The 21,986-nt window shown below is 43.1% G+C and overlaps 1 protein-coding gene across 1 annotated transcript in view; it reads right to left on the bottom strand.

Moving 5' to 3' along the window:
- The window catches only part of ROR1 (receptor tyrosine kinase like orphan receptor 1), a 164,215-nt gene that overhangs the window by 6,362 nt on the left and 135,867 nt on the right, over positions 1 to 21,986 (bottom strand). The window contains exon 8 of the mRNA XM_023754699.1: positions 14,561 to 14,772. Coding sequence (XP_023610467.1) covers positions 14,561 to 14,772 — 212 coding nt within the window. The remainder of the gene's footprint in view (positions 1 to 14,560; positions 14,773 to 21,986) is intronic.

Here is a 21,986-nt window from a genome sequence, read left to right as displayed (position 1 = left end):
GTACTGTTTGTAATGGCAAAAGGTTAGAAACAACTTCAATGTTTACCTAGAGGAGAAATCTGATTAATTACGGTGGAGCCAGTAAACAAAATATTATATAGAACAAATTAGGATTCTTTCTATATACTGATATGGAGAGAGCTCCAAAAGCCTATTGCTAAGTTAAATATAAAATGCAAAGCCCAGCCAGTGTGGCTCAGTTGGTTGAGCATTGTCACATGCAACAAGAGGTTGCTAATTGGATTCCCAGTCAGGGCACATGCTGGGTTGTGGGCTCAATCCCCAGTAGAGGGCATGCAGGAGGCAGCCAATCGATGTTCCTCCATCTCCCTCTCCTTTCCTCTCTGTGAAATCAAATAAAACATATTTTAAAATAAAATAAAAAGTAAAAAACAAAAAACAGTAATACTGTATTCTGCTTTTGTGTGAAAGAGGAGAAGACAAAGAATATATTCATGTGTCTTTGCATAAAGAAATGATGCTCAGGAAACAACAGTGGCACAGAGGTGAGAACTAGGAGGAGGGGACAGAGGTGGAAGGTTTTTTTACTTCGTGCCTTTTTATTCTTTTAAAATTTTGAACCAGGCAAAATATGTTACCAATTCAAAAAAGTATGTCATTAAAAAAAAAACATATGACCAATCTTTCCATCAGACTGAATCAGATAATTTCTTCTGCAATCATAGGCCCATCCACTATTTTCCATTTTGCTTATAGGGGCTGGGTTCTTGTGGGCGCTATGGAGTTTCTTTGGGAGAATAGCATGTGGGGGACGGGAAAAGGAACCCACTGAACCAACCCTACTGTTTTCTCTTGCTGCACTCAGATGACTTTGCTTTTGTGACAAGACTGAGCCAAAGGGATTTTTTCCTGCAGGACATTAAGACTGAGATTTCCATCAGAACGTTTCCTAATGATGTAACTGAATCCAATTTATGGGAAGGTCCCTGGAATGGCATAGAAAATGTTACTTTTTTTTTAAATCTAAACAGGATCCTCTGGCTTTTGGTGATAGAGAAGAACAAGGGACTGAATAATACACTTCTTTTGAGGGAAAATGGGAATTAGGAACTAAACCCAAGGAATAGTAGACTGATATAATGAGGAATTAGAACTACTCCTCCCTCCTGCCACTGCTGAAATTAACCCATAGGCAGGGTGATGTAATTCAACTCATGTGACTTTGGGCTCATGCAAACTGGAATTCGCATCTTGGACTTGTTGCTTTCTATTAATAGGTAATACTCATACAGCATGGACTATGTGCCAGACACTGTTCTAAGCACTGAACAAATATTAACTCATTTAATACAACAGTCCTGTGGTGTAGGCCCTATATATTAGCTGGTTGGCCATGGGTGAGTTTCTTAACTTTTCTGAACCTCTATTTCATAGCTATGAAATAATATAACATCTACCTTCCATGGTTACAGTAGGGATGAGATGCAACAATGTATGAAAGCAACTTCACCTTTTAAGTTCTCTTTAATCAATCTTACTTTTCTTATTAGGGAAGTCATGTAAGAAGTGGAGTAACTACAAATGATTTCTAGACAGTCTTCTGTAATGTCTTCTATTAAAACAATATATGTTTCCTCTTGTTAATATTTCTCTGTTGTCCTATAGTTGTTAGTGTTCTTTAAAAAAAAAGTCTTTAAAAAAATGACAGAGACTATATTTGGAGCCTGAGGATGGGTGATGAAGATGGAGGGACAAGAACCCGTGTGGCAGAGCGGATGGTGGCAGATGGGGAAAGCGAGCGAGCAAGCCAAACTTCAGGGGCTTGGAAGAGAAGAGGACAGGACGGCGGCACCAGCCGGACACGTGGCCACTGGGGCTTCATGACTAAGGAGCCTGCCCACAGTCCCCTACACTCAGGTGGCAAATGAGCCATTTTACAGGTAAAGAAAGAGGCTTTCAGGAGTATCAAGACTTTGCAGGGCCCAAAAGAGCTACACTCGTGCGTGCAAGGCCTTCTGCCTTGGGCCCCGCCATTCTGTCTGAAACCAGAGAAGCCTTCTGGCCGGGAATCCCCGTGGGCGGGCCTTGGCAGGTCTCTGACGGCTCCGCCTGGGGCCTGACGCCGTGCGGGGCTGTGGGGCCAGCCTTCAGTGTGTGGTCACTCGGTGGAGTTAGAATGGTTCTGCCTCGCTGTTCAGACACACAAGAGAGTCCATTTCCACCCAAAGTGTGTCTTGCCATATCTTACCGATACCTGCTGGGTCACCGAGCACAGGGTGTCAGCTCTGCTCCAGCCTGGAACAGGGAGGAGGAGGGGTTCGCCGGAGCTAGTCAGAGCCACATGTGGGGGTGTGCTTTGGAAAGAAGCACAGAAAGCAACGAACATGGCAGATTTCACAGAATCTTTCCTGCAAACACCTGTGCTGCAGCCGGCATGGAAGTGCCCAGAAAAAGCCGGCTCGGAGCTGGGTTTCAGGGGAACGATTTACACAGTGATTTGCATTTTTTAAATGCTCGAGTTACTTGGTACAAATGAGTCTTAACTACAGACTCATTTTCAAATTTCACATAAATCCTGAACTAGTTAAAAAATCATAAAAACCCTTAAAGAAGCAGCCAGTAGATGTACGGTCACGGCAGGAAATTAGCTGTATTGTTGGGGAACAGATGGTTTACATTATACAAACCCCTTAGGCTAAACTTGTTTAGGTCTGGCATATTGTAAATTATATTTTAGTAATGAAAGTGAAATGACCTCTGCTTGACCTCCAGTGGGGTTTGTCTGTTTGAACCAATGTAGTGGAAAACTATGAAAGAAAATGAAGTCATAAAGTTTTGGCAGTTCAATTTTGGCTCATTTCAAGTTAAGGGGTTATAAATCTGTTTAGTTTCTGTTTGACAAGTATTTGTCATACAGGGATGTACAAAATGTAGAGAAGTGTAAAATACACACGAGGCACGGTGCCAAAGTAAACCCAGTACAAAGGGAGACTGGAATGAATAGGGTCCCAGGCTCCTATCTCTTTATCACTCCCTCCATTAGTTGAATGACAAGATGGGCTCGGTTTATTATACGCTGTAAGGCAATTAAGTACCTTAAAACTGAAACAGGCTTTCAGTTTAAATGTTAACATTTTTACTTCTCGAAAGTAAACACACATCTGCCCCAGTGCGCTTTTAAAAATTATATAATTTGGGGTGGGGGAGAGAAAAATCAAAGCTGATGTAGAAGTTGATACGTTAGTCTCCAATCCGATTATGCTTCTTCCCTTAGAGCAGTGGTTCTCAACCTTCCTAATGCCGCGACCCTTTGATACAGTTCCTCATGTTGTGGTGACCCCCAATTTCATTGTTACAAATTGAACATAATTAAAGCACAGTGATTAATCACAAAAACAATATGTAATTATATATGTGTTTTCCGATGGTCTTAGGCGACCCCTGTGAAAGGGTCGTTTGACCCCCAAAGGGGTCGAGACCCAGAGGTTGAGAACCACTGCCTTAGAGCAACTGGGGGGAGAACACTGGAGAGGCAAGTCCCTTAGATATGAGTCAGATGTGAGTATGACAGGACTGTCTCAATGGCTGATGCTGATGGCTTCTTTCACCTGAGTGCTGAATACGAAGTGGAGACATGTGAACCTTCTAGAATACATGAACCTGAGATAGGAAAGCAATGGGTCATGGGGTAGGGTTTTTAAAAATTCCAATTATGTAGGTGGCAGGTGGATGAGGAGGACAGACTCGGTGATTTTATCTCTTTCCACCTTCGGGAAGTTACACCTTAGGTGCTAATACATTTGAAATGACTCCTCTGGGTGACAGGGCTTACTGCTAACCTTCCATTTCCTGCTTACCCCACGTAAGTGATTACCACCGGAAATGAGGGGAGAATTGTGTGAAGGCCACCTACATTTGTGTGCAGCAGGGGTCCCCTCTGTGACTTTTGGCCTCTAACCTGAACAGGGTATGAATATTCTACTTTTGAGTCTTACTTGAAGCCGACACACAGATAAAAAGCAGAGCTACATTCTCTGGGACAGGAAGGTGGCTCCAATAGCAAGGGGTGAAAAAGAACTGAAGTTCATACTCATGCAACCCACCCCGGCCCCTCCAGGTCCTGTGCTGGTTCCTTTCCTATTCCCAAATGCCCCACGACTGCTGCCCTTTTACAAATCTTCCTTGCTCTACATTTGCTGAACTAGCTGGACACAAGTGTCTGTAGGAGAGCAGGTTCCGCATGATAGCATTGGTCCTCAGACCCCTCAGAGGAACAGTGAAGCAGATCCGGGCCCTACTGAAACCACAGGGGTAACCTGGGTACCAGGAGGACACTCCTAGGTCCTTTTTCTCTTTGGAAGCACAGTTTCCTCCGAGATCGGTACTGCTTGGGGACTTACTTGCTCTGTGAAGCTCAAATACTGACTAGCATCCTCTATATCAGAGCAGGTATTGGAACCTCCTCGGGCCCCGGGGGGGCGGGGTTTGTTAAAACACAGTGCTAGGCCCCACTCCCAGAGTTTCTGATTCCGAAGGTCAGAGAGTCTGCATTTCTGACAGGTTCCCAGGGATGAGGGTGAACCCACATGGAGGCTTCACGTGGAGAATCGCTGGTGCATGTGCCTGTGCCTGGGTGTGGGTCAGACAACGGCTTTGTGATCTGGGTGCCTGCTCCTTGCCTGATGAATGACCACAGTGTGTCTGAAGCACCTGGTTGAGCAACTCTGACTTACACAACACAGAGAACGTAATACTCTCTTCAGAAGATGCTTTGGAAATGCCTGCGAGAGAAAAATGTAGGGCCCACTGACTAGTACTGACTGGGCTTATATTCTGCATGGCTACCGTCTTAGCAAGAGTCATTGAAATATAAGTCACTCTATAGCTTGGGCCACAGCATCAGTTTATTTTCTTCGCATGTGCAGCCAATTGTGTGGGACATATTTTAATAGCTGTTTGCATCAGTCAGCTGATAGTGTAAATACTATATACCAAAAGAGTATCCATACAGAATATAATACGTCCTCGGGTTACGTCAGAGATCCGTTCCTACGGCGCGACATAACGCGATTTTCGCCATAAGTCGGAACCCACCTACATAAGCACCTACGTTACTCACATGGAGCACATACACAGCAGGAATGAAGTGAAACAGTAAAAAAAATGTAAAAGAAAGATCACAATTCCTGACCTTTACTTGTGGTAAATAAATAATAAAAAACATAAAGCACATGTGTACATATGTCGAAATGACGGAACTTTTTAAAAAAATAAATAAATGGGAGATGGCGACGTAACCACGAAAAGACGTCGTTGAGTCCAACGTTACCCAAGGACTGCCTGTAGTATATTAGCCATGCAAGAACCGAGTAGAGAGGGTGCAGCGCCTATCCTAGATGCTTGCCATCTGAGGTGAATACTAGGTAGCATGTATTGAATACCGACCATGTGCAAGACACTGAGATCATAATAATAGCTATGATTTTTTTGGAGTGTTTATGTGCTATGCTACGAGTACTTTATGCACAGTAACTCATTTCATCCTTACAACAACCCTATGAAATTGGTCACTGTGACTATAACTCCCATTTTACAGATGGAGAACCTGAGGATCAGAATAGTTAAGTGATCCCACAGTTACTAGGTTGTAAATTCGGATTCCAGAGTCTCTTCTGAATGACTACACTACAGTCCCTTGTCTGCTCTCCAGGTGCTTAATGCATCAATTCATTTAATGCATTGTGATGAGGATCACAGCCCTGTGACATTTACACTATGATTTCTCCATTTTATGGGTCAAAAAAAAAATCAAGGCATTCCCTGGTTAAGTAGCTTGCCTAAAATAGCACCACTGTTAAGTGGTGATGTCAAGACTCAAATCCAGCTCAGCCGGTATGGCTCAGTGGTTGAATGTGGACCCGTGAACCAGGAGGTCATGGTTCAATTTCCGTCAGGCTTCAGGCTCTATCTCCAGAAGGGGCGTGCAGGAGGCAGCAGATCAATGATTCTCTCTCATCATTGATATCTCTCCCTCTCTCTCCCTCTCCCTTCCTCTCTGAAAACAATAAAAATATATATTTAAAAAAGAGACTGAACTCCAAACATGTCTGACTCCAAAGCTGGCGTATTTTTCTGGGAAGAAGTGACAATTTTCATTCAACCCTCAAAGGGGTCCATAATTTAAAAAGCATGAAGCCCGCTGGTATAGAAGTGGAACGTCTATGAGCAACTGCTCTCTGGTCCCTGATGGAGACCTTACTCTAGACCAGTGGTTCTCAACCTTCCTAATGCCGCGACCCTTTAATACTGTTCCTCATGTTGTGGTGACCCCCAATTTCATTGTTACAAATTGAACATAATTAAAGCATAGTGATTCATCACAAAAACAATATGTAATTATATATGTGTTTTCCGATGGTCTTAGGCGACCCCTGTGAAAGGGTCGTTCGACCCCCAAAGGGGTCGCAACCCACAGGTTGAGAACCGCTGCTCTAGATCATCTGCTGTCTCTACGTTTGACTGGAATAAGTGAGCTGAACTTTTCAACAGCAGCCTTTGCCTGAATTGGGCACAAGAGCCCTAGAGAGCATATGACATTGAGATTTAAAAAAAATTTTTTTTTTAGTATCTGGACTTGGCTGTTGACAGGAATCTGTTTTACTCCAAAGCCGATTCTCCTTTCTTGTGCATTTTACTGGCTCTTAGGTAAACAGTGTTCGAATTGTGAAACAATTGACTCCACTCATAAATGGAAATGATTACATTTTACAAGCTTAAAGGCCACAACCATTTTATTTTAGGAGGTTATGGACATTTTCAAAGACTGCAGTCAAACTAAGTGCCTCTTGGCTTATGCAAGCAGATTCTAGAGGGAGTTTCAACCAATCGTTTGCCACATTTGCTCAGAGTTCAGCGGCACTTCTCTGGAAGTGATTTAACATCAGAAACAGTTCTTTTCTCTGTAACGTAGCTTTCTAATAGTTGGTTTGAATGTCTGGTGGCGACCAGGGCTGGTTCTGTGGTGGAGTTGCTTTGTAATGTCAACGGGAGAGATTCTGTTCTCCTGGAAAGAGGCAGCGCAGATGCCAGTAATTTTAGTGTCAGCTGGTGCCATCGCGGGCCTGCCGTGGGCCTGTGTGTCTCAGTCAGCCCCCAAGTTGAAGCAATCGGGTGAAATGGGCAAGAACCATTGGAGCTCTGGACCTGGGCCTGCCCGGGTTCGAGTCTTGGCTCTATCACTTACTAACTGTGTGACTTTGGGCAAGCTCTTAAGTCTCAAGCCTCGGTTTCCTCACCCCACAACTCAGGCTCAAATCAGTACCTACTTCCTAGGGTTATTATACAGATTCTGTTGAGATAATGGGTGTGAAGCTCTTCAGCTTGTTCGTAAGACCCGTTCATAATAGAGCCATGTGTAATACTCACTCTCCCCGCCCTCATTACCAGACTGTCTCCACCTGATGGGCTTCATCCAGGGTGTGAACTGGGTGTGGGACAGTGGATTGGTGCTAACTGGATGGGCACGAGGAACACCCTGTGTGCTTCCCTCCCCTCTGTCCTCACCCCCGGGAATGCTGTGGGCTGCGGCGCCTGCAGCTTCCCCTTCGACCCACATGGCCCTGCACAGTATTTGGTAGTTGATTAAAAAGTTTGTGGTTGTTCATATTATTGCATTAACAAAAGTAAAAGTAACTTCTAGCTGATGAGTACCTGTGAGGTGCCAGACATACTCCCTTGAAGTGCTAAAAACATCTCTTTTAGAGCAGATTGGTGGTTGCCAGAGGGGGTGGGGTGCAGTGCGGGTAAAATGGGTGCAGGGAGTCAAAAGGTACACACTTCCACTTATAAAATAAATAAGCCGAGGGGAGGTAATGTACAGCGTGGAGACTATCATTAATAATACCGTATTGTATATTTGAAAGTGGCTAAGAGAGTAAATCTTACAAGTTCTCATCACCAGAAAGTAAACTTTTGTTACTATGTATGGTGAGGAATGCTCACGAGACTTGGGGTGATCATTTGACAATATGAACAAATATCGAATCATGCTGTTTACACCTGAAACTACTATAATGTTGTATGTCAATTATATTTCAATAAAAAAATTTAAAATATCTCTTTTAAGTACTATTTTTATCCTTGCTTTATAAGTGAGAACAAAAAGGTTCAAAGTACTCGCTTAAGATCTCATAGCCAGTAGTAAACGACGGAGCCAATATTTGTGATCATATCTCTCTGCCTCTACATGCTTGCTCTTTGAAGTATGTCATACTGCCTCCCAGAAAGAGACTAAGAGAAAAATGTGGCTGCAAAGGTAAGTTAGGGCCAGAGAGTCTAGACTCTAGGGTGCTGGGAGAGAGAATTTTATAACTTGAGATTGGTCCTTCCAGAATCATTATATTGAGTGGGAGCTCAAGTGATGCCAGAGATGAAGTCAGCATGAGAGAGCAAGAAAGAAAAAGAGGACTGGCAAACATTAGAGGATGCTCCCATTTAGGGAATTATGGGAAGAACCAGGGAAGGAAACAGGAGGAGATAGGAGGAAAGCCAAGAGAAAAAGTATTTCAAGATGGTGGTTAAGAGTATCAAATACTCCAGAGAAATGAAAGAGGATGAAGCCTGGAGAAGAAGGTCACTGGATGAAATGACATCACTGGAGATTCCAAGGAGGTCCCTGTCAAAAGAACAATGAGCTCAGAGGCCTGGGAGACAATGGCTTTAAGGGAGTAAGTGGAGAAGTTGCTGAGGACATTTCAGTGCCAAGTAGCGGGACACAGTAGGCCTTTTAGGTGGAAGGAAGCATCTTGCTGGCAAAACGGACAGTCCCGGAGAATATAATCTGGCAAAATGGACAGGCCCGGAGAATATAATCATGAGTCAGGAGGAGAGATGAATTGCCTTTGGAAGAGAAGAAACAGAGAAGCTGGCTAGAGATGAGGTTAAGTTGAGAAATAAAATACAGCTACCAGCTTCAGAAAGCTAGGCAAATCCAGCTTCCTCCCCAGTGTTCCTCACATCAGCCAGGAGCAGCAGGAGTTTGACCCACAGGCCAACTCAGGCTTTGGCCATAGCCCTCCCTCAAGCCCACGCTTCTTTGTCCCTCATTCTCAAACTCCTCCATCCCTTCACCTCTCTGTGAGCCTAAATCCCATGCAGTGAGTCACAGAGGGAAGGACAGGACATGGTTCACCCTCAGCTCTGCCCCTTCCTGACTCTCAGGGGAGCACATTCCACAGCTTTTCTCCCTTAAAAGCACCGTTAGCGACTGCTCTGTTTTTCAGACACATGGGAGTTGGTAGGGTCCAGGGAGAGAAAGGAATTATGGAGAAGGGAAGTTAGGGCTTATAGGCTTCTCAGATGTGGCTTGCTTTCCATCATTCTTTTAAAGAGCACCTAGTCAGCTTGGCCGGCGTGGTTCAGTGGTTGAGTGTCTACCTCTGAACCAGGAGGTCACGGTTCATTTCCCAGTCAGGGCACATGCCCAGGTTGCAGGCTTGATCCCCAGTGTGGGGCGTGCAGGAGGCAGTGATCAATGATTCTCTCTCATCATTGATGTTTCTATCTCTCTCTTTTTAAGTAAAAAAAACACCCAGTCAGATTGTAAAATCGTAATGCCTCCTTCGTTCATGCATTGCTGGAGTACTCATCAGGAGATTTTAAAGATGGAAACGATAGGCGATTATCTAATCCCACCCAATGGCTTGAAATCTCTGGCTGAACAAGAGAAAATAAAAATACACAGTCCTTTACAATGACATGAACACAGCCTGCCACTTCTCTGAGCAGTGGAGACCTCTGACACTCAGAGAGGCTTCTCAGAGCCGCAGGGCAGCTAGGGGTCAAGCCAGGGAGAGCATCTTCATTTCCCAACTGTTCAAGGCTCCGAGTGAAGATGCCGCTCTGGTCAGGCCGCTGGCTTCCGTTCCCCACAGATCCGAAGGAAACTCGGCCTCATCAAAAGTTTTAACCATCACCTCTCTGGGGACTCACGCCAGGTCCTGTCAGCTAGTCTGTCTGCGGAGGCCTAGTGTCCACCCTGAAGGGCACGGATTTCTCATCTCCCAGAGGAGCCTCTCCTAATCCAAACACTCAGGCGGATAGTAGCAGCTTGGCAAGTGCAGAAAGATGGAAACAGAGAGTGTGAACCCTGAAGGGCACATTCATGTGGATAAATAAGAAGGAGAAATAAGAATAAGGCCTGCCTCCATCCTTCCTTCCTTTTTCATCCCAGCCGGCAAATATCCTTTTGATTTTATGCTGGAAGGTGTTTGTTTTCAGGACTTTTTCCTCCTCCATTCTTATGTGTGTCCCTTCCTTTTAGATTTTATAGGTACTGGAATATTTATGTGTCGGTGACCTTTGAAAGCAGCTTCAGAGATTGGCTGTTTACAGTTAGGAATTTTTTCTAAGGTCTACAAAGCCCTTTGTGCTTTTTCCAGGAAAGGCACTCAATAAGAACCAAAACAAACAACTGCACAACTCAAATCTGATTGGAGCCAAATCTCTTAGGAGAGTAAGAAAAAAAAAGTCTGCATTTGTTTCTGCTGCTTCTTCCCTCCAGCCCCCACCCCCTCCTCAACCCAGTCAAATCTGCTTGAGTCGTTGCTGCTTCCCGTCAGGTTCAGAATTGCTTGTGAGATGTTTATGGCTACATTGGAAACCTTGTGTTGGAAAACATCTTGACACTGGGAGATTTTGCAAGACACAATTTAAAAATGGCCCCAAAATGATGAAAACAATACTCACATCGCCAAGTCTTTGGGAAAATTTATCCCAGGATATTTAACATTTGTCTCTATGACCATGGAGGATGGAGGACTATTTTTGCTCTGGCCAAATTCCACATGACAGACTCCACCATTGAGGCTTACAACTGTTATTCAGGCCAATAAAAGATTTGTCACAACTGGGGTGATGCCTGTGGTTAGTGTTCAACTAGAACTGACCAAATGGAATCCCATTTAGTTGTTTGCCTGGCCTCCCACTCCCTCTTCCCGGTATCATTTGTTCTGCAAAAACGTTTTCATGGGGTCAGGTAAGTGGAAGGGCTTTGCCTGGAGTTGAAAAGTCCTATATTCACATTTTGTCTCTTTTCATTACGAGCTCTTTGACCTTGGGCAAGTTAATCAGTTTGAGTCTTGGTTTCCCCTGCTTGTACAAGAGTGATAATAATACCCTAACTATAATAATAAAAGTGTAATATGCTAATTAGACCAGACAGCTGAACAAACTTCCGGATGTCATTCCGGACGTCCTTCTGGATGAAGCTGCGGCAGCCGGTGCCAAGGCAGAGGTGGTTAGGGGTAATCAGGCAGGCAGGCCAGTGGTTAGGGGTAATCAGGCAGGCAGGCAAGGTGGTTAGGGGCGATCAGGCAGGCAGGCGAACAGTTAGGGACGATCAGGCAGGCCGGCCAAGTGGTTGTGGCAATCAGGCAGGCAGGCAGAGTGGTTAGGGGCAATCAGGCAGGCAGGTGAGTGGGTAAGGGTGATCAGGCAGGCAGGCAGAGTCATTAAGGGTGATCAGGCAGGCAGGCAGAGTGGTTAGGGGAGATCAGGCAGGCAGGCAGAGGTGTTAGGGGCGATCAGGCAGGCAGGCAGAGGTGTTAGGGGCGATCAGGCAGGCAGGCAGAGGTGTTAGGGGCGATCAGCCAGGCAGGCAGAGTGGTTAGGGGCAATGAGGCAGGCAGGCAGGTGAGCAGTTAGGAGCCAGTGGTCCTGGATTGTGAGAGGGATGCCCGACTGCCACAGGGATCGGGCCTAAACTGGCAGTTGGACATCCTCCATGGGGTCCCAGATTGCGAGAGGTTGCAGGCCTGGCTGAGGGACCCCCCCCCCCCTGCCCACATATTTCATGCACCGGGTCTCTAGTCTATAATAATATAAGGGTAATATGCTAATTAGACCAGACATCTTCCGGATGTCATTCCAGACATCCTTCCTGATGAAGCTGGGGCCAGAGGGAAGCCAGCCTGGGTCCCGGGTGCCTGCCAGTGGCCAGAGGAGGGAAGCCTGGGTCCTGAGTGCCAGAGGGAAGCTGGTGCCAACAGCCCAGGTCCTGGGTGCCTGAGGGAAGCTGGTGCCGGCAGCCCAGGTCCCGGGTGCTGGAGGGAAGCCGGTGCCAGCAGCCAGGGGAAGGAAGAGGTACTCTTGCACAAATTTTCATGCATTGGGCCTCTAGTCTTCTATAATAGATGTGAGATAACAAGGGTAAAAGCTCCTGATATAGTTCTGGACAATTCTATCAATCAACAAATAGTAACTTTCTCTATGCCACAAAGCTCTCTGAGATCTTTACGTGAAAGACTGCATAAAGCCAAAACATTGTGCCTGTTGGAGATCACGTGTTGCAAAAGAAACATTCACTAAAAATGAAATTGAGTTGCAGATGGAGGTTGACGGACAAAATGGATAATCCTCCCACATGGAAATGACTTTCCCCCGGCTCCTGCCATGGCAACGAGGATCCCACCTCTCCAGGGTGGTGGCTGCACAGTGAATGCTGTAACCAGACTGGGTCTCTCTCCCACTCAGAGTTCTGGTGTCTCTAAGGCTCCTTAACATTTAATAACAGAAATGACAGGGAAAGATTCCCATAGAACTAAGACTATTGCGCTAGAAGTTTAGAGTCATGGTATATACAAGAGGTCAACTAGGTGATACTTCATGAATGTATAACAATATTAACCCCTGCATTTTCTTCTACTACCTTCGCAAAGATTAAGTGGAAGGTTTCATAACATGTACTAGAGGCCCAATGCATGAAATTCATGCAATGGTAGGCTTTCACAGCCACAGCGGCTGCCTCGATCCCTCCCTCGCAGCCACGGCAGCTGCCTTGATCCTGTGGCTGCAGCCCCGGCTTCATCCACATCCAGAAGGACGTCTGGAACCACCGTTCGGTTTATTTGCATATTAGACTTTTATTATTATAGATGATGTACGTAAGTCGGCTATCAAGCAGGTAGGATGTCAAAGGAGATGAACCTCTACCACATCTGTCCCCCAAGTCACTTAGTGAACTCTAGTTTCCCGGGTCTGTGGTTTGTTTGTTTCCCCCCTCCCTATGGTAAAAATTCACACTTAAGAGAACAGTGGTTTTGTTTGGGAAATAATACTTAAAATGAATTGTTAGCATTAAAGAAACCTCAAAACCTTACCAACACATATGACTTTACAATACAAACATGCTAAGACCTTTTAAGTTAAAAAATCCAATTGCAAAGCACAATAAAATCAAATGAGGGCTGTGTGTCAGTCACAATTATGCTACTCTACTTATTGTATAAAAGGATTAGCTAAGTGAGTGTGAAGTGTGAAGACATTTTTTCCTAAAACTTTGTTAAAAGTGACGTAGCTTCTGTTTATGAGGGTCAAAAAATAATATGACCTCCAACCCACAGAGAAGATAAATATTTGTCAAACAAATGAATGAGTGTTCCTTTGGAGTTGCACTAAGAAGAAAAGACAGGCTTTTGGATGCAGAATCTTAGAGTATGTAAATGAAATCTCTTTGCCGAGGCCTGGGATTGAGGGGCTGGCTTTCCGGAGAGAAAGCCTCTGCTGTATTTCAGCTCCAAGACATGGAGCATGTGCTCCTTGAAGGCAAGGGCCAGTGACCCTGGGTTCCGTGCCAGGACCTCAAGCAACCCAAGTGTTGAAAGATGTGGAGGAACAGCTAAAAAGAAGTGGGCTGCTTTAGCACAGACAGAGGCTAAGGCGAGCTGCCATTAAACAACATTGAAAGATTTTAGGAAAGATAACGTTTCTCTTAAAATACACATAAACCAAAGAGAAAGGGACTTAGGTGAGGCGTAAAAAGGATATCTTTTCTTGTTGTGACACATAAAATTTGCTATTAAAAAAAAAATTTTTTTTTTGTTAATCCTCACCTGAGGATATTTTTCCATTGATTTTTAGAGGGAGTGGAAAGGAGGGGGAAAGACACAGAGAGAGAACAACAATTGGTTGCCTCCCATCGATGACCTGGGGCCGGGTATAGAGCTTGCAAGTGAGGTACATGCCCTTGACTGGAATCGAACCCATGACCCTTCAGTCCATGGGTCAACACTCTATCCACTGAGCAAAACCAGCCAGGGCAAATTTTGATATTTTTAAGTGTACAGTGTAGTGGTGATAGGTACGTGTACATTGTTGTGCAATAAAAAGGATTGACAGTGAATAATGTTGGCTCTCTCTCTTTCTCTCCCCGCCCCCCGCCCCCAGCCCTCCCCACTCTCTCCACCTCTCTACCTTTCTTCATCTCTCTTTCAGTTTGATTGGAAGAGTATGGAATTTCCTTCTTGGAGATTTTTAAAACAGCTGAGTCCTGAGGGGCTGGGAGAGATGGCCTCCTAAGGATTCCTTCTCAGCCAAACTGTGTGGGGAGGCAGCGGTGTGGCCCAGCACTGAAGTGGACACACTGAGGAAAGAATGTGCAAGCTGCCTCGGACGCAGTCAGAGATGCATGGCTGCCTGCAAACGAACCCCAGCACTTGTGAACCTGAGTCTGCGTCATTTGACTTCTAAACTGGGGAGGGTTATAAGTTTGCTTTAACCCGAAACTGACATCATAAATGCTGCCGCGCTCTGCTCACTTTACCTTGGGCTTATACGCGTTCAGCATCGACATCTCCACGTTCTGACCTCGGACGTGCTTGGGTTGCCTCTGCACGGGCGGCGACGAGGACTTCTGGTTGTTGCGGCAGACACAAATGAAGAAGAAGAGCAAGGCGATGGCCAGGGGAATCGCCACACTCGGCACCAGAATGTACAGGATTTCCATCTTATTCTTCTCCTTGGAATCCTTCGAATCTGGGTGCAGAAATAAAAATTTCAAAGAAGAACAAAAGTTATACAAGTTCCAATACCATGTATACTATTACATTGCCTAGTTTAAAAGGACCTCCTATTCTTTTATACACACAAGTCCACTGTGAGAAAAAAAAAGAACCGTTGCTTATTACAATTTGTTTCCATCAAACCTTCAACATAATTTATTGAAGTTTAAAAGTTTAAAGTTCAAACGTTTAAAAATTGCAGAGGGAAATTATAAAGGCTTTGCATGTGTGTGGGTCCCCCTCTGAGGCTGCCTCTCCCTAGCATCAGACCTGCTTTTCTCTCACACCTTAAAAGTTAAACGCCAGGTGAATGGACTGTATACATCCATGAGCATTAATGTGGACCACAGGGCTCTTCTTCCATTGGCCGCCAGCCCAGATCAAACACCGCGACCTAATGTTCCAGAAATCATGCCATTGTCTGGGCTTGTTTGGACACACAGGGCCAGTCCTGCATCTTCCAGAGTCAACATCACTAAAGAATCCTGGCCCAGTGTCCACAAACCCAATGGCCTGAGAATATGGGGACCCGAAGGCAGGGCCAGCTCGGTCTCTGATGAGCTGTGTGACCCTGAATAAATCACTCACCCCTCTGGGCTTTTCTTGTCCGCATGCACCAAGTATGTATTTTGGATAGTGTCTATCATTCCCTCCCGTGAGGCACCATTGTAGAACTTGATACTTTTTTGAAACCCAAGAATTCTTCCTAAATGGTTTCATATGAACTCAATAATTATGAGTGGTAACACTTTGAAGTGTATTTTTGAAATCTTATACACCCACTGTACCTACTGTTGCTTGGGAAAGAACGTAATACAGAGAGAAGGACCTTAAGCATACATTTCTTTTTATTGGTTTGAGCCTGGCCTTTAAAACTAAGTACTTTAAAAACAACAACAACAACACAACAACTAAGTACTTTGGGCATATATTATCATTAACTAATTATTTGACTGATAAAGCAAACAAGAATTATGGGACAGCTTTTATAGGGGTTGCATAATACATGCCCTGATCACCAATAACCTCATCAACTATCTTGCTTTAAGAAAATCCAAAGTGTGGCAATAAAGATTGACACAAAATTCAGAGATGACTATTTACTTAACAAAAGAATTAATCAATCATCCATCCACTCATTCTCCCACTTGTTCAGTAAGTCAATAAACCAAAGCGACTACTGACAAGCACTCTTCTAGTGTCTGGGAATACAAAATTAACTTGGACATGTCCTTTGCCCTCAAGGAACTCATGGGCTAGTCAGGAAAACAGAGAAAAGATAAATACAATACGCTGTTGGAAATGCTAGAAGGGAAGTATGAATACAGTGGTGAAGAGTCCCCCAAAGTCCCTGTAAACAGTGAGCTTCCCTCGTACATATAAATGGGAATATACTTGCACGCACCTTCTTTGGGAACCTGTGCTTCAGTGAGATAGAGCACTAATCCCATCATTTTCTCTCCACATAAACAGAATCAAGACAAGAAGTTCAGAAGGAGCACCCAAATCTGGGTGACGGGACTGCTCTACGGGTTAACCCTCAGAGGGCTTGGGGAGGGGTAAAATCTGTTTAAAACTAAGTCTTAATATTTATTGAGTATCTTACTATTATGAACAGGGGCCAGGTAATGTTCTAAGCACTTTTCATTAACTCATTCATTTTACCCTCATAACCAATCCCAGGAGCCAGGTGCCATCCTTATCTCCATTCTTACAGGTGAGGAAGCTGAAGGGCAGAGTGGTTAAGTAACTTGCCAAGGACATGCAGCTAGTAATTCAAAGCTGGGACTCCTCCCCTGTGGTCTTGTTTCACAGCTCCTGCTCTAGCCACCACACCACACGGCCAATAGTTTGAGAATGGCTGCTGTTGCGCACCTGCTTTCTCATGGGAGGGTTTCTCCTGCTTCGCGGAAGTAGGAAGGACGAGCGAGGCCTGAAATGTGGGGAATGACAGTGAAGCTTTGCCAGACGTGCTACTTTAGAACTCCCCACTGTATACACTGTGGCAGGTAAACATAACCCAGGCATCTCTGGGAGGCCATTCTAATCATTCTAGCCATTAGGAACTGGTCTCTTTTGTAACAAGTGTGTCTGCATGTGGGTGGGTGGGTAGACAGAAAAAAATCACATGGAAGAGTGTCTACCACAGGGCCCACCAGATAGACAGACAGACAGATAGATAGATCTCGATCATCAATCCAGCTATCCAGCTATCCTCTTTAGAAACAGTGTAGCAGAATGAAGGACATGTATGTTTTAGAGTCAGAAACTCTACACACTGCCTTTGTCGTTATCTACGTAACCTCCGTAAGGCATTAGCTTCTCTGAGCAAACCCATCTGTAAAACGGCAATGTTAATGCCTATTTCATAGAATTGATATAAACAATAAATGGAGTAACAGTGAAAGTGTCTATTCTATACCTGTTACAAGTCAATCCCTCAATATTTACCCCTTATGCTTAGAGTAGGAAATGATGCAGGAATGAAAGCTTTGGGCTGGGGATTTTAAATAACCTTAAGCAAGAAACAGCCTCTCTGACCTCCATCTCCTCATTTGTTCAGTCTTATTTGGTTCACGTGAGAGATAACGTTCACGAAAGAATCTCGGAAAATTGAAAACTGCCATGCAGTTGTGGGGTGCTATGATTATTAACACTATAAAACACTTTCATATTTGTCAGTACCACAAAGGGAGAAATCCCTCTTGTTATTCTTGGATTCTCAGTGAAATCATTATGAGGGTAACGATTACAAAAGAAATGAAGCTCATTTAGTCCTAACGTAACGCTAGTCATTTTTTTCTGGCCCGGAGTTTTTACAACAAGGGAAAGCAGGGCTCTCACCTGTCTGGCAAACAAAGGAGTCTATTCTGTACATTCCGTATCAGATTATTCTCAGAGCGCCTTTGACTGTAAATGCGAGGTCTGGGACAAATCCCCCTGTAGGTCTGCCGCAGAACAAACTTCAAGAAGCTAAATTCTTTGAACACAGTCAAACTTGGCTCCTTCAGGTTCATGGAGGATATGCAAGCGAGCACAATGTCTTCTTGCCAAGTGAAATAATCAAGCAGAACAATACGTGGTTGAGTTGGAAGTGACAGAAAGCAGCTTCAGGCCTCTTGTAAGTCTACCATATAACAGGCTCACTTTCCCACACAGCTCTCTGCATTTGGCCAGGAGGGGAGTCAGGGTCTGGCTCAGGAAAAATGTATAGGAAAACATTCCTCAGAAGAACTAATGTTACTCATAGAAAAATAGAACAGGAACATTTGCCCAACCTCTTTTAAATGTCCTAGCATTTTTATTCGTCATTTTAACCCAATGTTATCTTGATTTTACACATAGAGAAATTGAGGCCAAGAAAGAACAGATAATTTGACAAAGCTAGAAAGAGGTCAAGTCTGGGTTGGAATGCAAGCCTGTCTGCCTTCAATACTTCCATGCTTTATAAATTATATTACTAATAAAAGTTAACATACTGTATGAAATTGTTTTTTATCATCTCCTTAAGAGTCCAAAGCTCCCTCTCAGTGAGGGCTAGTATCCAGCAGAGACCATACATGAAAAAGAATCACATTAGAACAATGGACATTATTCTTACTATGCCCTTTAAAGGGTAATGGACACCTCCAGTGCATTGCAAAGAAAATTAGAATGGTGAAGATTTTTAATACTTTGGAGTAACTGCCTAAAAGTAAAATGCACATATTAGTTACATCAATTTAATCCTTGGGATTTTTGGAACCAACAATTTAGTCTGGATCACATGATTAATTTCCTTTTAAAAATCAATTTGGTATCACAGTTTACATCTGACATTCCTGTTTTATTTTTACAATGATATTCAATACTTTGCTTAGTAATTAAATAAAATAGAGAAAATACTCCTTTCTTATCCTGGGCTAAAACAAGGTACACATGATTTCTCATTCAAGAGGTACTTCTATAAAATGAAACCTCATCTGGGATATTATTTTTGAGTTAAAACAACAAAGTGCTCAGATTTGCAGCATGGCAAAGATAGGAAGAAATCTTACAGAAACGCAGAATTCAAAGGAAATTAAATAAGTTAAATTATGATCTTGTTTTGAAAAAAATTTAAAACCATAAAAAACGAATAGGAATTGCTACCATTTATTAGTTGGAAACTATAAAATACGTTGGTTGTTATCAGATAGGGACCTGCATTATTGATATTTAAGCAGGTGCCTGGAAGCCAAATGGAAAACCATGGTATTTGGGCCTTCAGTGGGCATGCTGGGCCCAGCCGTTCATACTCTCGATTTAATGATGGAAATATTAAGTAGGTGGTCTATTGCCTTATGCATTCTCAAATGAATTCTTAAAATAGGACTCTGATAGGCCATATACAGTAATTAAATTTTTTCTCTGCAGAAAATGTTTTAATCACAATAACTAGGAGGACAATAATGCACTTGTGAACACTGGAGAAAAATCTCAGTAACTGGAGTCCACACGACTTCAATAGAAGTTTCTAAAATTCCCAGGGCCTCAGTTTTCTCCTCTATAAAAGGAAAGAGTTGGGCTAATCTTTTATTTTTAATTTAAAAACGTTAAATCATGGGAAAAGCACATAACAAAACTTATCGTCTTAACTATTTTGAAGCAAACAGTGGTGTTAAGTATATTCACATTGTTGTACAACAGGTCTCCAGAACTTTTTCATCCTGAAAACGAAATTTCTATACTCATTGAACAACTCCTCATTTCCCCTTTCCCCCAGGCCCTGGCAACCATTATTCTACTTTCTGTTTTTATAAATTTGACTACTTTAGATATTTATATATATAAAAGCCAAGCGACCCGAACACCAGAACTGGAATGACTGGTTGCTTTGACATGCACTGTGGCCCCAATCGGCCCCCTCCACCCCGATCGGGGACGGGGTGTCCAGCCAACCTCCTGCGTCCACTCCCCCCGGCCGGCCCAGCCCCGGCACCGATCAGCCCCAATCAGGCGGGCTGGCCTGACCCCACCCATGCATGAATTCGTGCACTGGGCCTCTAGTTTTATATAAATGAAATCACATGGTATTTGTTTATGATTGGCTTTTTTTTACTCAGCATGATGTCCTCAAGATTTATCCATGTTGTTGCATGTGACAGTATTTCCTTCTCTTATAAGGTTGAATAATATACGATGTTTTCTTTTATTTTTAAAGATTAAAAAAAATGATTTTTAGAGAAAGAGGAAGGGAGAGGGAGAGAGAGAGAGGAAGAAACATCTACATGAGAGCAAAACATCAATCAGCAGCCTCCTGCACACTCCCTACCAGACTGAGCTGCAATCTGGGCATGTGTCTTGACTGGGAATTAAACTGGCAACCTTTTGGTGCATGGGACAACACCCAACCTACTGAGCAACACCAGCCAGGGCTACACCATATTTTCTTTATTCATTTACTGATGACATTTGGCTTGTTTCTACCTCTGAGCTATTGCGAATAATGCACAATAACAGGGTTCATTCTCAAATATCTCTTTGAGATTCCGCTTTCAGTTCTTTTGAATACATACCCAGAAGCAATATTGCTGGATGAATGGTAGTTCTATTTTTAATTTTTTGAGGAATACCCATATTGTTTTCTATAGTGGCTACCACATGTTGCCTTCCCACCAACAGTATAAAATAGTTCTAATTTCTCTACATCTTCACTAACACTGGCTATTCATATATATATATATATATATATATATATATATATATGCCATTCAAATGGATGTGAGGTGATATCTCATTGTGGTTTTGATTTGCATTTCTTTAATGACTGGTGGTATTGAACATCTCATGCTCATTGACATTTGTTTATCTTCTTTGAAGAAATGCCTATAAAAGTCCTTTTCCCACTTTTTAAAGTGAGCTAATCTTTAAGGGCCAAAATTCAATAGTTTTTATAAAATTAAATCTTTTTTCACTTGTAATAGTATTATTTTAGAATGGTAGACCAACCACATTTAAATGTTAGCAAAACATTTGATTGAGTGTTTATCCTTATGGACAAAAAATGAAGGCTAGACAATATGAGATGGGTTAGTAATTCATCACATGCCTGCACTCTAATAGTTTTAATCAGCAAATCGTAGTGGGCTATGCTTGAAGAAACCTGTCTAACATTATCATCAAGTACTTGATGATGACATGTTTCAAACTTGAAAATGGCCTGAATCTAGGAAAGATATCTAACTGACTATAGAAAAAAAAAGCTTTTAGAGGACCAACAGGCTAAAAGAATGACCTAAAACAAACAGTTGAAATTTTGCAAGTAAATGTAACTTTCAGTTAGATTAAAGACCTTGTCTAGAAGTCCATGATTAAGCAAATCTACTAAATACTTTTTGATATAACCAAACCAAAGCAAAACAACAACAACAACAACAAAATCCCCAATATGTTTTAGTGAAGACTTGAAAGCTCAGTTGGACCCAGCAACATCATGATGAAACTGCTCGAAAAATTTCTCATATATGGCACTTATAGCAACAAAATACCCTTCACTGGCAATACTAAGTCATGATCAAGAACATCATGGTCCTCTTCTACCTGTTCTGGTAAAAATACACCAACACATGTCTTCTACTCTAAGAGTTATATTTTTAAGAAGGTCTTTGAAGAAGCAAGAAACATCCAGAGAAGGAGGAGGATGGGTAAGAAAAGACTGGAGGAACTACATGCTCTTAGATTTAAAAAAAATCAAATGAAGGATGTGTAGATGTCTTCAAATTGGATAAGAAATGACAACAAAGGTTACAAGCTAGATCCAGTACATTGACTTGTTCCTTAATAGTTGTTGTTCTTAAAATAGTGAGTAACATTTTTTTTAATCAGGAGATTTCACATACAAATTTTGGTTTCTAGCTTACAAAGGCCAGTTTTGAGCAGTGGGAGCTATCCCACAACCACTCTGAGGTGGAGAGATGTTGCTGTCTGTGGAGGTCTCTAGCAATGTTCAAACGGAGGCTGGATGTTTTCTATGGTTTCTCCCAAGATACTCTGATTTTATAAACTGAGCTGACAGCACCTTATTTAGGCCCCTGTAAAACTTCGACTCTCTTATGAAGCAACTGATTTAAAGCTAGTGATGAATATTTTTCTTGAGTGTCCTCAGCCTACCAGACCAGTTTCAGTGCTTGTCTGCCCAGCTCTATGCTGTGGTTGACCTCGATGGGT

This window comes from Myotis lucifugus, unplaced genomic scaffold (genome assembly GCF_000147115.1).
Source record: "Myotis lucifugus unplaced genomic scaffold, Myoluc2.0 scaffold_63, whole genome shotgun sequence".
NCBI lineage: Eukaryota > Metazoa > Chordata > Mammalia > Chiroptera > Vespertilionidae > Myotis > Myotis lucifugus.
Note: the sequence above shows the minus strand (reverse complement) of the source record. Positions and strands in the feature narration are given on the sequence as shown.